The sequence below is a fragment of the Camelus dromedarius genome, chromosome 3 (assembly GCF_036321535.1).
Source record: "Camelus dromedarius isolate mCamDro1 chromosome 3, mCamDro1.pat, whole genome shotgun sequence".
Taxonomy (NCBI): domain Eukaryota; kingdom Metazoa; phylum Chordata; class Mammalia; order Artiodactyla; family Camelidae; genus Camelus; species Camelus dromedarius.
The window spans coordinates 31,579,041-31,593,621 of NC_087438.1; the positions used below are offsets into that span (position 1 = coordinate 31,579,041).

Consider the following 14,581-nt stretch of genomic DNA (forward strand, 5'->3'; position numbering starts at 1 on the left):
GAAACTGGCAAATGACTAATTTAATCCAGGAGAATATTTTTGTCATAATTTAAAAGATTTTTCTTATTACAAGTAATAAAGAAAAATAGAACAAATAAGACAAGATGTTAGTGGTTTATGGAAGCAGAGCCACATTACTTCTAAGTTTCTCAATTAAGGAATTCATCAGAGTGCTCTGTCAAAACGAGTGATACAAATTTATGAACTAAATTCGGCTACACAGTAAGAGATGTACTACAAAGAAAAACACTGCAAAGGAAAGAGCCTTTGTTTCCTGTTTACATAATTGAGAAGAATAAGTGTAAAAACAATGAGATCTCTTGTTCAATTTGCATAATTTCATTCTCTTTGCTACACTCTTCCTAGGTTTTTACAATATGTAAGTGTGCTTTAATGCTTTCTTAATACTTAAATACTCTGTGAAGTGATCAAGTGAGTTATTTGAGAAAAGTAGTTATTGAAAGGCAAAGTTAATTACTGATGTGTCACAATGTCCTTAATTTATCTTACATACAAATGATTTTATAAATGAATCTAAATTAGTTTTAAAAGCATAATTTCAGGAATAAAAATAGATAACCAGTGAGCATTTACATTTCAAAGAGATAATTAGGTTTCTTCTGGTCAGAAAATAATTATCTATAGAATTATAAGATCTTAGAATTGGATGCCCAAAATTACATTAAATATTTTTTCTTGTAAAAATATTGTCGGTACCCTCCTACACTGTTGGTGGGAATGTAAGTTGGTGCAGCCACTATGGAGAACAGTATGGAGGCTCCTTAAAAAAACTGAAAAATAAAATTACCATAGGATCCAGCAATCCCACTCTTGGGCATATATCTGGAGGAAACTAATTTGAAAAGATACATGCACCTCAATGTTCATAGTAGGACTATTTTCAATAGTTGAGTCATGAAAGCAACCTAAATGACTATCAACAGATAAATGGATAAAGGAGATGTGGTATATATATATATATATATTGGAATATTACTCAGCCATAAAAAAGAAGGAAATAATGTCATTTACAGCAACATGGATGGACCTAGAGACTATCACACTAAGTGAAGTAAGTCAGACAAAAATAAATAGCATATGATATCACTTATATGTGGACTCTAAAAAAATAAGGAACTTATGTACAAAACAGAAATTGACTCACAGACATAGAAAACCAACTAATGCTTACTAAAGGGGGAAGTGGGGAGAAGGATAAATTTGGAATATGGGATTAGCAAATATAAACTACTATATATGAAATAGATAAACAATAAGGACCTACTGTATAGCACAAGGAACTATATCCAATATCTTGTAATAATCTATAGTTGAAGAGAATCTGAAAAGCAATATATATTGTGTGTGTCTGTGTGTATAACTGAATCACTCTGCTGTACACCTGAAACATTCTAAATCAACTATACTTCAATAAAATTTTTTCTAAAAATACTGTCAGTTATGATCTTTAATTTATTTAACATGGGCAGTATCTTAATTATTGACATATATTGAAATTACAGCCACAAAAATTTTATGTATTTTTCACATCTTTGACTGAGCCATGTCTGATTCTTGTACTTGTCCTTTTCCTTTTTTTTCTGATTCTTATTATAAGACCTTATGTCCCCAACACCTTGTCTCCCAATTTATGGTCCTATGTTGCTGCAAGCAGAACAAGTTTGGACTCAGTATCAAAAAGATCTTTAAAAGGTAAAGGGGCAATGTAAACTATGACATTGCAATTAATTGGCTCTTTATTCATCACTGAATATAGATGATTTGCTGAGCATGGCTGTGAATGGATGTCGCAAAACTGATAGATGCATAAAGAACCAAACAATAATAATACCTGACTGTATATACTAAATATTAGATATCTGGTAGAAGTTAGAACTCTTGTAATAGGTTAGTTGGTAGAAATATACTCATAAACACATCATTTACTTACTAGATGAGAAATAGAAGATCTTAATAAGAATATAACTCAGCAAATGAAACAAGCTATCTTAAACAATAGCTGGTTATGATAAAGAGTATAAGTTTTCTTTCTTTTGGGAGAAACAGAGCCGGCTTCAGAGACATCTAGTGAAAATGGCAGATGGCCTCAATGGTGGAAACACAGCTGAAAGGAGAAAAGGCAATCTACTTTTACTGCATCAGCTATTTGGTTCCTATCTCCTGGTTCTATTCTTTTATTTATTTTATGTAAAATAGTTAGCTTATCCTCTTTATTTCTCTTTCAAATTTTGTGGTCACTTAATTCCTATAGAGCACTAAACCACTATAATTTGTTCACACAATGCATTATGATACAAATTAAATGATAAAATACATTAGAACACAACAGAACATGTCATTCTCATAAGTTTTCATATATATACTGCATCAAGATCTATCATTTATAAGGTTTTCATGTTTATATATTTCATTGTATAAAAATTAATACATAGAATCTTTTTCATACATTTCTAAAGAGCTATTTTTTTAAGTTATAATCTCCCGGTAAAATAATTAGAAAAAATTATAGACAAACTACAACATCAATGAGTGCAAAGGAAAGTACCCTCAGGGGAATGATTTCCATAATTGTTATAGAATAATACCAACTTAAATTTGATTTACTCATTATATACCTATGCTAAATTTCTTTTTTTTTCTTTTCCCTTAAGAATTGTTGATCCAGTGAAAGCAAAATTACAAAAGTGCTAAACAAAATGTAATCATTTAATGGAGCACTAATGCTTTAGTTTTAGCTTGGGAGTAGTGGGGAGTTAGTAATGGGTTCCACCTGAAATGGTATTTTTCCCATTTTATAATTCTATTTAACTAAATATCTTTTTAAAAACATGAAACAATAGCTGACATCAGAACAAGCACATTTAAAAGATCATCTAAAGGACAAAAACATAGTTTATGGCAAATTGAAATAGTCAAATTAATTATGTTTTCATTTTAATACAACTGAAATTAAAGAATTTTTTTTTTTACTGGAAGGCCTTTCCAAACTTAAAAGAATCAGGATCTCAGATTACCACATCGATCACAATGGCAAAGGCTAGTACAAGATGCTCTGTGCATATACATCAATTGCTTTGGTGGACATTATAAGTAGATATTGTAATTAATATTTATCTCTATCTTTAGAATAGATTCAGAGAAAAATTTTTGACTTCATGATATGCTCTAGAAAATGCTATTGCAGTATAGAGAACATAGGATGGTTCACTGTTATACATACTTGTATAAATTAAAAAGATGTGGTGGCAAATTCTCATATTTTCCTATGTGATTTTTCATCATTATCAAACTTATACAATTAGAATAAATGGTTACCATCCACAGATGGCTGTGCTCACAACTCTATGCATGCAGTATGAGACAGCAGATTGTACAGCAGAGCCAAGTGTTAAGTAACTCTTGCTTAAGTGGAGCCGTGTTTCCGAGGCACCTAGCTGGTTAATACTAGAACAGTATTTAAATGTGGTCACATTGTACCCATCACTATATTCTCAAAGCACAGGGAAGCCTGGTCAATGATTTCAGTACATATTCTTCATATCTTATGATAAATTGTCTATGCTCTTTATATATACATATATATATGTAATAACTGAAATAAACTAAAGATTCACAAGTCAAATTAAATTTTTCATAGGGATTACTCATTTCTAGAATATATTGCATCTTTAAAAACAACAAAATATTTCTCAAAAATAATAGAGTATATAATGGGACTATGAAAATGTTCAGAAAACATTTCCTCTATTGTTTTTTTATATCCCTCACTTATCCCATAGCTTTCTTCATGTCATGTGAAACCCAAGTAAATGAGAAATTCAGAATAAATGCAAAGTTAAAACTTCTTTCCTTTGCCAAATTATTTTTATATTTATGACAGTAGGAAAAGGAGAAACTTTAAAAACCAAGATACACATACAAAATACAATGAGTTTTTCAAATATTTCCACATATATTCCAAGTTCTTCCACTGGTGCAATCAATTTATAGTCGTTTTCTGTGAACATTAATTGACAATTAATAATGGAGGAAGCTCTTTGGGGCCCATGAAATAAAATGCTATGGTAGGTTCAGAATTAATTCAAGGGAAAAAAATGGATTTCATCACCAGTTCCCATACTATCTGCTTCTGGCTTTATGTAAACCTAGTAAGAATTCTCTGGGTCAGACTACTTATCTGCAAAATGGGAATGAATATGCTTTCTTTTGGTTCAGAATAAGTGAGATACTGTGGTACATGTATCTTTACATTACCTCTGTGAAAGTCTCCACAGTATTCATATGAAAAAAATATATATATATATGGAAATGGAGAACAAAGTCTAGTAAATTAGTCTTCTTGGAGAAAATATTGAACTATATGATACTTTATTTCTTTTCCAATTTTAGTAGATACCACTTGTTAGATAAAGTTATTTCATGAATGGTGCTTCTTCTAGCCTTTGATTACTCAAAATTTAAGAGCTAGTCTATGTGAGAAAAAAATTGGAGGAACTTCATGAATTGGTCCTATTATTGCCGAAGCTACTTAATACAGCTGCAGATAATATATAATTTAAATAATATCCTTTGTCATTCTCTATTATGGAACTATAATTCAGGTTAAAGTTTTTCTGAAATGCACATTTCATTTGAAAACACAATAGCAGATTAGAATTCATTTCCGTATGTTCGTTCCCATAAAAAAGAATACACATCTGAGAAGGAAGAAGTCAGCATGTGAATTGTTTCACCTTTGTGATGAGGTTGTGTTTCTATCCAATAGAGAACAGTCACCAGGCTAGCTTTCCTAATAGACAGAAACAGGATGGCGAAGGAGAATCACAGCACTCAGCAGTCTGCTGACCTACTTTGTTATTATAACTCATAGGAGCTATGAATGCACTTTTTTAAAAAAACAGAGCTACAATAGTGACTTGTCAGCAAATTTAGTTACCTTTTGTTAAGACTTAAGGCAACACATTCTACTTAGAAAAAAATCAATAATATATAATACAATTTCTAATTTATAGAATTCAAATCTAAAATACATTGCTATTTTGAAATAACCTACAGTGAAAAAGAATATGAAAGGAATATATATATATATATATGTATAACTGAAACACTATGCTATAAACCAGAAATTAACACATTGTAAACCAACTACATGTCAATTAAAAAAAAAAATCACTTAAAAAATAAAGTACATTGCTAGACTTCAAGAGAGGAGAAATATACATTTTAATTCAGTTTTTTTAGCTTCATTTCTTATTTATATTATCTTAGTTGTAATATTTCAGTCAATAATTATCTAATTAATTTATGGGTTTTTGTAAAACAAAAAGTGAATCTATTTTATCTTCATGCATTTGCTAAAATATCAACAGGAAGTAATATAATCACTCAAGATTTCAATGTTCTATTTGTATATGGGGACTTACATATGAATAACATGTATTCCTTTTTTTCCAAATCATTCGCTGAGAATCAGTAAACAGCCCTTTTTACTCTAGCCCCCCAGCATGCACTTATTTTGATTATTACAGTTTTTGAGCTAGAAGTGACCAAAGTGTCTCAATCCCTCCTCTTTGTTGAAGGTTCTTGATCCAAAACCAGTTGACAGCAGTGGAAATACATATCTCCCTATTTTGTGTCTCCCCATGCTTTAGTTTATATCCTCTATGGATTTTATCTCAGTCCATACAAGGCTGCCACTAGCACACTGTCATTAGAAGAAAGTAGCACTCTCTGGATGGCTAAATTAGGGGGGAAATATTGTAGGAAGTTCAAGTGAACATGGCTTGGCAAGCAGAAAGAGGACAGTATTTCACTAACTTGCTCTTTGAGCAAGGCACACAGTTCAGAGGCCTCAATTTATATTAATGACTTTCGAACATAATTTTCTATTCATATAGATTAGAAAATCTAATTAATCTTTGCACAGTTTTCAGTACTAGGAAGCAGTGCTATGAATGAAAGCACATTAGAGTGTAAGTACTACGAGGACAGGGGCTTCACGTCATTCTCTACTGTGTGTTCAGTGCTGATGACAATGCCTGGCACAAAGCAAGTATTCAGTAAGACTACCTAAGGGAAAGAGTAAACAGCATACCCTCATTTCATAGCTGACGTACAGGAAAGTTTGGTGATTTGCCTAAAATCACAGAGGTAGCAGTGGTAGAGGGAATTCTGGAATGAATCCCTGTAAATTCAATTCTGCTAGTTTTTTTCTCTCCCTAGTCTGCAGCCTCGGTGAGCCAGGAAAAACTATATTACATGTTATGGGTTACGTATTAAAATACATGCCTCTGGAGAGGAAAAGAGAACTAACTGGGAGGTTGCATACCAGCTTTTCAATGCTTAGGCTTACAAGTGAAATATGATACTGTCAACTCAGAGCCCACCGATATCACTATCATAGGGCCCCATCCAACTGGAAGAAAGCTGGAAAATGTGCATAGTGTGGGGCCTCTTGGTTATTAGTAAGTGTCCTTGATACGCTGTCTCAAATGAAAATAAAATGACAATCATTTAGATTTTCCAACCAAATCTCTTATTTTCTCCACATAGTTTTTATTAATTAGACCCTTCTGGATATTTTATATTTCTTTTTTTCCTCCAATAGTCTTAGTATTGTTCATATATCCCAAATTTTTTTCTGAAAAATATTGTTATTTATACAGAAATAAAAAGCATTAGAAGCTCACTGATTTGGATTCATGAGTTTTGAGGATGCTATATTGCCCAGAAATTGCTCAAGTGATTACTAATCTTTGAAGAAATAATTTGATGTACAAATTATTGTAACAAAAAGTATCCAAGGAACAACACTGAAAATGCACAACAGAATAACTTCTTTACATTTAATTTGCAAATACCGTTGTTAATTACCCATTCAGTTATAAACAATTAGTATTTATTTAGCAATATATGCAAGATTGGCATAGGACCCGTGGGGTACACAGATACTTCTAAGACATATTGTCTGCCCTCTAGAATGGCATTTCTCAAGATGAAATAATGCATAGACTCCTTCAAATAACAAAAAAATAAATCATTGTAAGGAATGATCTTTGAGTTGGCTTAAATCATTTTGATGATGATATAACTCAAATAAATATAAGAATAAAACTAGATATAACTCAAATAAATACAAGAATAAAACTAGGTATGTCTCTTATCCTTATAGTCCTTGTAAAGTTAAAACAGACATAAATTTACAAATCAAATGTTAACAAAATAATAAGTTAATAAATACATCTTAATGTAAATTGATTGTGATGGATGATGTATTTTTGCTGAAACCAAATATTTACATACAAGGTGAATATAGCACTGATTATCACAATACTAGTTTTTCTAGAGTATGTAATTTAACACATAAATTGTATACTATGTAATGAGTGACTTAGTTTTCAAATCTATTTCTCCATTTTGCCTATGGTGAAAATTATTTTTAAATTTTATTTTTTAAATTGTTTCATTAATTTTCATATCACTTCATTTCAGAACATTAAAGCTATTTTTTTCTTTAATTAATTTTGGGGGGGAGATAATTAGGCTTATTTATATATTTATGTATTTATAATGGAGGAACTGGGGATTGAACCCAGGACCTGAAGCATGCTAAGCATGCATGCTACCACTGAGCTATACCCTCCCCTTGTACAACATTTAACAGGATGTCGTTTAGCCTTCATTTGGTATAAATGGATCACTTACTTATTAAGCTTACAGGCCAGAATTATTTTATGTAACACCTCATGGCACAACACAATTCAACTACAAAATTAAATCCAGACTCTATATTTAGGGCAGATGATAACTAAATTCATAATATGCTTACCTTGAAACATTCAAACTATTGCCAACATGTACTCTTACATTTATAAGATTTCTGGGAGAAAAACCTGTGGGTTCCCTGAGGGTGAACCTGCAGACCTCAACTGGAGAAACATTGCTCTAGGAATGTACTATTTATCTGCAACTCTTTCTTTATTCTGTACAGTCATTCTCTAAGTTACGTCAAAATTCATATGCAAGGTCAGCTGCATCATATTTTAGAATTTTCTTAGATTCCCAAATGAATATTTTATAATAATTTTATAATTTAAACCAAAAACCCATTGCCTCTAATCCATTTAATGATGGACTGTTGCAGTTTCAGTGTGTGTGCTAAACCTAAAACATAGTCAAAAAATATCCTAGGGGGAAGTAAAAAAAATATCATACGAATGAGAAGATTTTTGGAATTAATCTTATTAAACATTAATTATCTGGCAAATCCAAGATTTTCATTCAAATAGAATTCAATAATTCAAATATTTACTGAATGAAACAAAAGTAAATACTACAAATATGACACAAGATCAATCCCTGTTCAGGTTGCATTTTGCAAGTCAGTTATCTCTTACCTCACCAATTCAAGTAGCCCACCATGTTAGCAATTGACTTTTTAAAAAACAGCATTTAAAGAATTATTTTGGTAGAATTTATAAGGACTGGGAAGGAATTAGCTAAGAGGAATTTAACCTATTTCTATGGAATAAAATGCAGATTGGAAGCAATTAACATAAGAATAAATATATCAGACAAATTACCAGTTAGTGAGATAGTATAGTTATGGCATTTCTCATCATAGGGCATTGATGGGTAAATATAGATAAGGATATAAATACAAATGCACACATCGTCAAGGAGGATTTAAGTATACAGAGAGAAGGATATAGATACATATGCAAATGTGTTTAAGAAAGATTTAAAATATATATGGAGATAAAGTATAGATATAAATGCAAATATGGTTAAGGAGTATTCAAAATAATATTTAAGAGTACATGATATGGGAAGGCAGGAATGCACAAGGAATTGTCTGAACACTCTACCTAATCTTTATCTTAAGTCATTTAGTACCAATGTCAAATGTTAAAGAGTAATTGTCAACCCATACCCCAAAATGACGCGTATTATGTTCCGCGTCCACCCTGATCTGGCTTCTCCGTTTTTGCTTCCTAGTTTCATTTATTTTTCTACATCTGCTTCTCATATTAGTCTTGCCAGTTTTTAGTGTCAGAGGTCAAATCCTGATTTTCAAGTGACTTTATACTACAACTGGCATGCTGTGACTACAGGTTTCCTTTTTTGTACCTACTTTTCTTAACTGTTTTATTAATAATCTATGCAACATAAAGTATTCTAACATGGTTTAGAACAGAAATTAAGGAGTCAGATAGATACGCATTTTAATCTTGATTCTACAATCTGCATGTGTGACAATGAACAAATAGTTTAACCTCTAAAAGTTTCAGTTTTCTGAACTGCAAAACAGAAGAGAATAAAGCTTCTCATTCTTCTGAGGTGAGAACCAAACAAGATAGCATTTCTTGAAGCTCCGGGCTTAAGCATGATATGTAAATACAGGGTGCTTCTTGCTTATATTGGATTTTAACTTCTTCTTTACAACTCTCTTTGTATGTAAATACATTTTTCTCTGTTTTATTGTGAAGGATGGAAGGTTTTCAAGAACTCAATAGCTTTAGGATAGAAAATAGGATCTGCAAGGTCAGATGACACCATCAGATTCTCTATTGATTAAAAATGGTCTTTTTTATGGTCGTTATCTCCTTCCTATCACTAATATCCACAATACAGAAGAATTTCTGGTCTTTATAGTTAACTCTTTCCTATCCTCTACATTAAACATGGAAATAATATTCAATAAATATGAAAGAAAATAGGAGCCCATTTCGTAAGTAAAACTGCAGCCAAAAAGAAAAAAAAAAAAGCCAAAACTGAACTGTAAATTCAGGAAAGGGTATTTTGTTCAACATTAGTATATAAAAAATGTTTGGCTATGTTAGCTCAAACACAAACACAGACACAAAAGAGCACATGCAGAGGCATTTAAAGAAAAATGAGCAAGACGTTAAAATTTTTCTTCATTAAATGCATTTCCTACTGTATGTATTAAGTATTATATTTCCCAACCTTATAATATTTGCAATTAAACAAGCAATTTATGCAATTACATGCAATTTATGGATACCTAAAAACAGTCCCTTTACTCTTCCAATAAAGACAACTGCTATTTTTTGAAAGATACCTAGGGAAAATTTAAAATAATAATTACTTGCAAACTTAAATATTAGTCGGTGCCAATGATGAACCATCTTTTGGCAGCAATGTTAGTATTTTTTATACTATTCATTCAGTCAGTAGCCAGATTATAGAGCTATTTTTTCCTCACCCCCAAATATCTTAGTATTGTCTTTATGTATTGCATCTTCAATGATATGAAAAGTGGTAAATCTATAATCAAGGGAACTACACAGATTAGAAAAGTGAGTTCGAACAGAAAAGAGCTAGAAAAGAGATTAGAAAAGAAACTCCCTGGCTTGATTTTAGATACAGAAAGTCCCATATAGAACATTTCCCAAACTTTTGATAAGTGACTAGATTACAGCAAATTACTGTGTCTGGAACTCTTCTAGGCACTGGAGATAAAGGATAGAAAAAGACAAATTCTTTGACCTAGTGGAACTTACATTCCGGTGTGGGAGACACACAAAAATATAAACAACAGATTACGTGTGCACGCATGCCCACGTGCATGTACGTGTGTTGCTAAATTCTTTTAAGATGAAATATAAACAAATTGGGCGATGTATTAGGATGGTCAGGGAAGGCTTCTGTGAGGCAGTGACATTTAAGCAGGTATGAATGAAATGAAGGAGAGATCCAGGTGAATATCAGGTCTCGAAGAAAGGAGTGAAAGCAATAAAGAAGGAAGGAAGAAAGGGAGGGGAGAAGGAGGGAGGAAAATACATAGGCAAAAAGAGAGAAAAGGGAGAAAAAGACACTCTTCTTTACACGTGCAATAAACCCTCTTGCCTTCAAGTACAAAACCTGAGCTACAGTTATTGGGAGAAAAAAATGTATATTTCTAAGATGCCCATGTCATTGCTATAATAATAAGCTATGAAATTAATAAAAAAACAGTTTGGGAAAGAAGAGGGTATTCAATTTATGCCAAAGTTAAAATTTGTGAAAGTCTCACAAAATGTACTTTCTATCAAATGTCAAAGAGAAGAGAAGGCTATTCTAATATATAGCTAACTTAAGTAACATCTTATTAAATGTAATAATTAAAATGTAATACAAGAAGAAAATATGAAACATATATAAAAAGAGAACAAATATTTGTGAATATATATTAAAATATTCACTATTGTTTCAGTTCCTTTGTAAGTGTTGCACTATGTAGATCAAAACATACACTCTTAAAATTAAATGTGAATGTAAGTACATTTAACTGTGAAAATCAAATTTTTATTTCATAGACATTTTTATATTTACATATCTTTCAGGGCAAAGTTTAAAGGCTGCCTTTTCCATGGTATTTTCACTAGAAGGAAGTACTACCTGAAATATTGCATGTCAAATGCATCTCATTTGCATTTACACTGATGTACATGTGTCTGCATGTTTAACAACGTCTAGAATTTCATGTCTTGAACATAGTAAATGCTAAGATCACGTTGAAAGAAAGAAGTCATTCTGAGCAGTAGGTAATTTTAAAAGAATGTTGTATATGATTATATGTGTGTGTTTGTATGTGTATCTTTGAAATAAAATATATCTCAAAATACACAGAGTAAGATATCTAAAAATAGATGCTGTAACATATACATCCCCAGGCATATTTCATGTAAATAAAATTTAGTTATAGAAAGAGAAAAATAACAGCTAATTTTATATCCATTGAAGCGAAGTTTTCTCTAACCATTTACGGAGGATAATTAGATCATTATAACATAAACATTTGAAACTTTTTGGGCAAAACATAGAAAACGCAATGTGAAATAGTATGAGTTACTTACAACCATGTTGTTGAGAGACACCCAGCAATCCGGTGGGAAGTCCTGCAGCAGTGGTACCAGGAACTGGAGACAGCCGTCCCAGTGACACAGCAGCAGCATCATGCCGATGAGGTTGAATATTCTCACCACGGCGCTGGCCAGGTCATATGTCATGTGGAAAATCTGTGGACCAAAATACAAAACCAATTCTTATAATCCATTTTTTAAAAGTCAGGAATACTACTAGTGTCAGTAGGCATTGACATTACGTAGTGCAAGTATTGATTTAATAAAAATACAGGAAGAACTTTGACAAATAGAAACAGAGATTACATGCCTTTATCCTCACATTGAAGTCTGGCTGGCACTCTGACTATTACAACCAACTGTGGGTTCTCCATAAGGAACAGAGGTAACATAAATACATTAAATCTGTGGGTCATATTTTAAAGAACAATTGGTTTTGCCAGTAGTTTTCATTTACTGTCCTTCCAAGCATTTTAGCAAAGGTACTTTAAAATAAGTTAACAAATTTGAGAAATGATAGGCACGCTCTTCTCTCTTCTCATCCCATGCTAATAGATTTGTTGAAGAGCCAAAAAAAAAAAAGAACCAGAAAACAAATAAACCAAGGACCGAAAACTGTTAGCAAAAGTAATTAAATTGCAAAACATAAAGTTAGATTGTGAATCAACTGCAGTTAACTTTCTGCTATATGAGTAGCGGTACTTCTTTTATTGAATATACGGAACATGGATAGTGGCTTTTGAGATAAAAGTTCTCTGAATGGTAAAAAAAACAATTGTGCAACACGTTTTTAAAAGTTAAAATTGTTATCTCCATTGTATTATCTGTCTGGTACAGGTTTCCCTTTCCTGTGAAACTTTCTTATTTGTATTTTCACAAAATCCATTATGATAGGTGAGATTATTTACAAAGCACAAACATTATGACAAATGAACATCCTCCATCAGAATTTTAGAAGTGGAACTTATATCTATAACTTCTCATTCAGAATCTGAATCTTTTCTCTAGCATCTCCTGCTAATTTATCATTTATCATTTATCATTCTCCTGCTAATCTAACTGCTAATACAGTTTCTGTTTATATTTCACCTCATCTAGAATAACAAAACCCACTTAGGAGCAGACCTATATTCTAGAATAAAATTTTTAATTGTTGAAGGACTACTGAGTTAATAAATAAAAGTAACAAATATGCATGAATATACAAAGATACAGCATTTTGAGATACTAAGAATCACATTTTGTATAATTGACCAAAAGAATGGTCTACTTTTGAAGTAATGAGGACACCATGCATTGAGAAATTATCTGAGAAATAGGAAGAAACCCACAAATTTTGATTTAGAAACTATATCTTAGTAAGAAAACTTCTGTAGTCCTTAAGAAATGTGTACTGAAGTATATAGAGGTTAACATGACAGCACAGCTGGGGTTTTGCTTTTATAAAATCACCAAATCTGTCTTTAATTAAATGTTTTTTTTCACTTTGATATATTTCTATTCGCCATTAATTCTTTCTTTAAACAATCTTTCTTTTTGACATAGTAATTATAGTGAGCAAAAAAATCTGTCTTTGCGGGAATATATACATACACTGTTCTGAATTTTTTTAAGAGCGGGGTCCTACATTTTAAAGTCAACAGATCACGTATTTTGATATTAGACAGCTAAACATGTAACAATTTATTTTAAAGCATTAAGAATTGTATTTCCTTCAAAATATTTTTTAGCTAGGTTTTTTATTTGGCAAACCCACAGGAAAGTCCTTTTGCTATTATTCCCTGTGATATTTCTTGGTCACTAAATTTATAAATAAAAATTGTACCAACATTTTCATCAATAACTTTTCATTAAAAGTAATACAGTAAAATATAATTTTAAAAACGTTTCCACTAGTAAAGCAGGAAAAGAAAACCACAGATTTAAATTTTTTGTTTATAATAAAATTTTATGTGTATATCTAAGCACTTCCTGACCAAATGTTCAATATATATCTTTGTGTTAAGTGTTACATAGATGAGAAATTGGGTAAAATTGCAGAATATAAGCTTCTGGATCAAACAAGAAACTAATCTCTTTTCAACCTTATTATTTGAAGTAAATAATATCCGAAACAGTCTCCCAGTCTATAAATTATAAATATATGGGCAGCAACCATCACCCAATGATCAGGCTTTGTAGAGTGAAGTTTGGGATGTTATAGAGAACTACGGCCCATTCTCAACACAGCTGACTTACGGATTTACTACTTTCTTTTTGAGAAGTTAGATACCTTTCATGTGATCTTAAGGGATTATTTACTGAAATAAAATAACATATTCTAACAGCTATTTACCAATTCCTTTAAGAAAACCATGTTATTTCTAAACTGTTTTCCAGAGAAAAATAACCGCTCTTTTCATAAAGGGAGTTAATGGGGTTATAAGAAACACATTTTTTTTGCTTTGCTGCCATATAATTCCTGAACGCCTATTGTACAGGATAATCCCTAGATTTAAGCCTAACCTCTACCCCATTTCTATTCCCACCTTCACAATGTTGGCATACTGTATCATAGTGCTAGATTTACATACTAACTCTACTATATAGAAAGCGCTCAGTAATAGCTCACATAATTAATTTTATAAAGAGTCTCCCTTTCTGGCCTTTAACATTATGTGTTCAAAAGTGACCTCATTTTTTGGAACTATCCC

The 14,581-nt window shown here is 31.5% G+C and overlaps 1 protein-coding gene across 1 annotated transcript in view; it reads right to left on the reverse strand.

Annotated features, from left to right (window-relative positions):
* The window catches only part of HCN1 (hyperpolarization activated cyclic nucleotide gated potassium channel 1), a 323,656-nt gene that overhangs the window by 123,551 nt on the left and 185,524 nt on the right, over positions 1 to 14,581 (reverse strand). Inside the window, exon 3 of the mRNA XM_010974280.3 lies at positions 11,883 to 12,044. Within this exon, the coding sequence (XP_010972582.3) occupies positions 11,883 to 12,044 (162 nt within the window). The remainder of the gene's footprint in view (positions 1 to 11,882; positions 12,045 to 14,581) is intronic.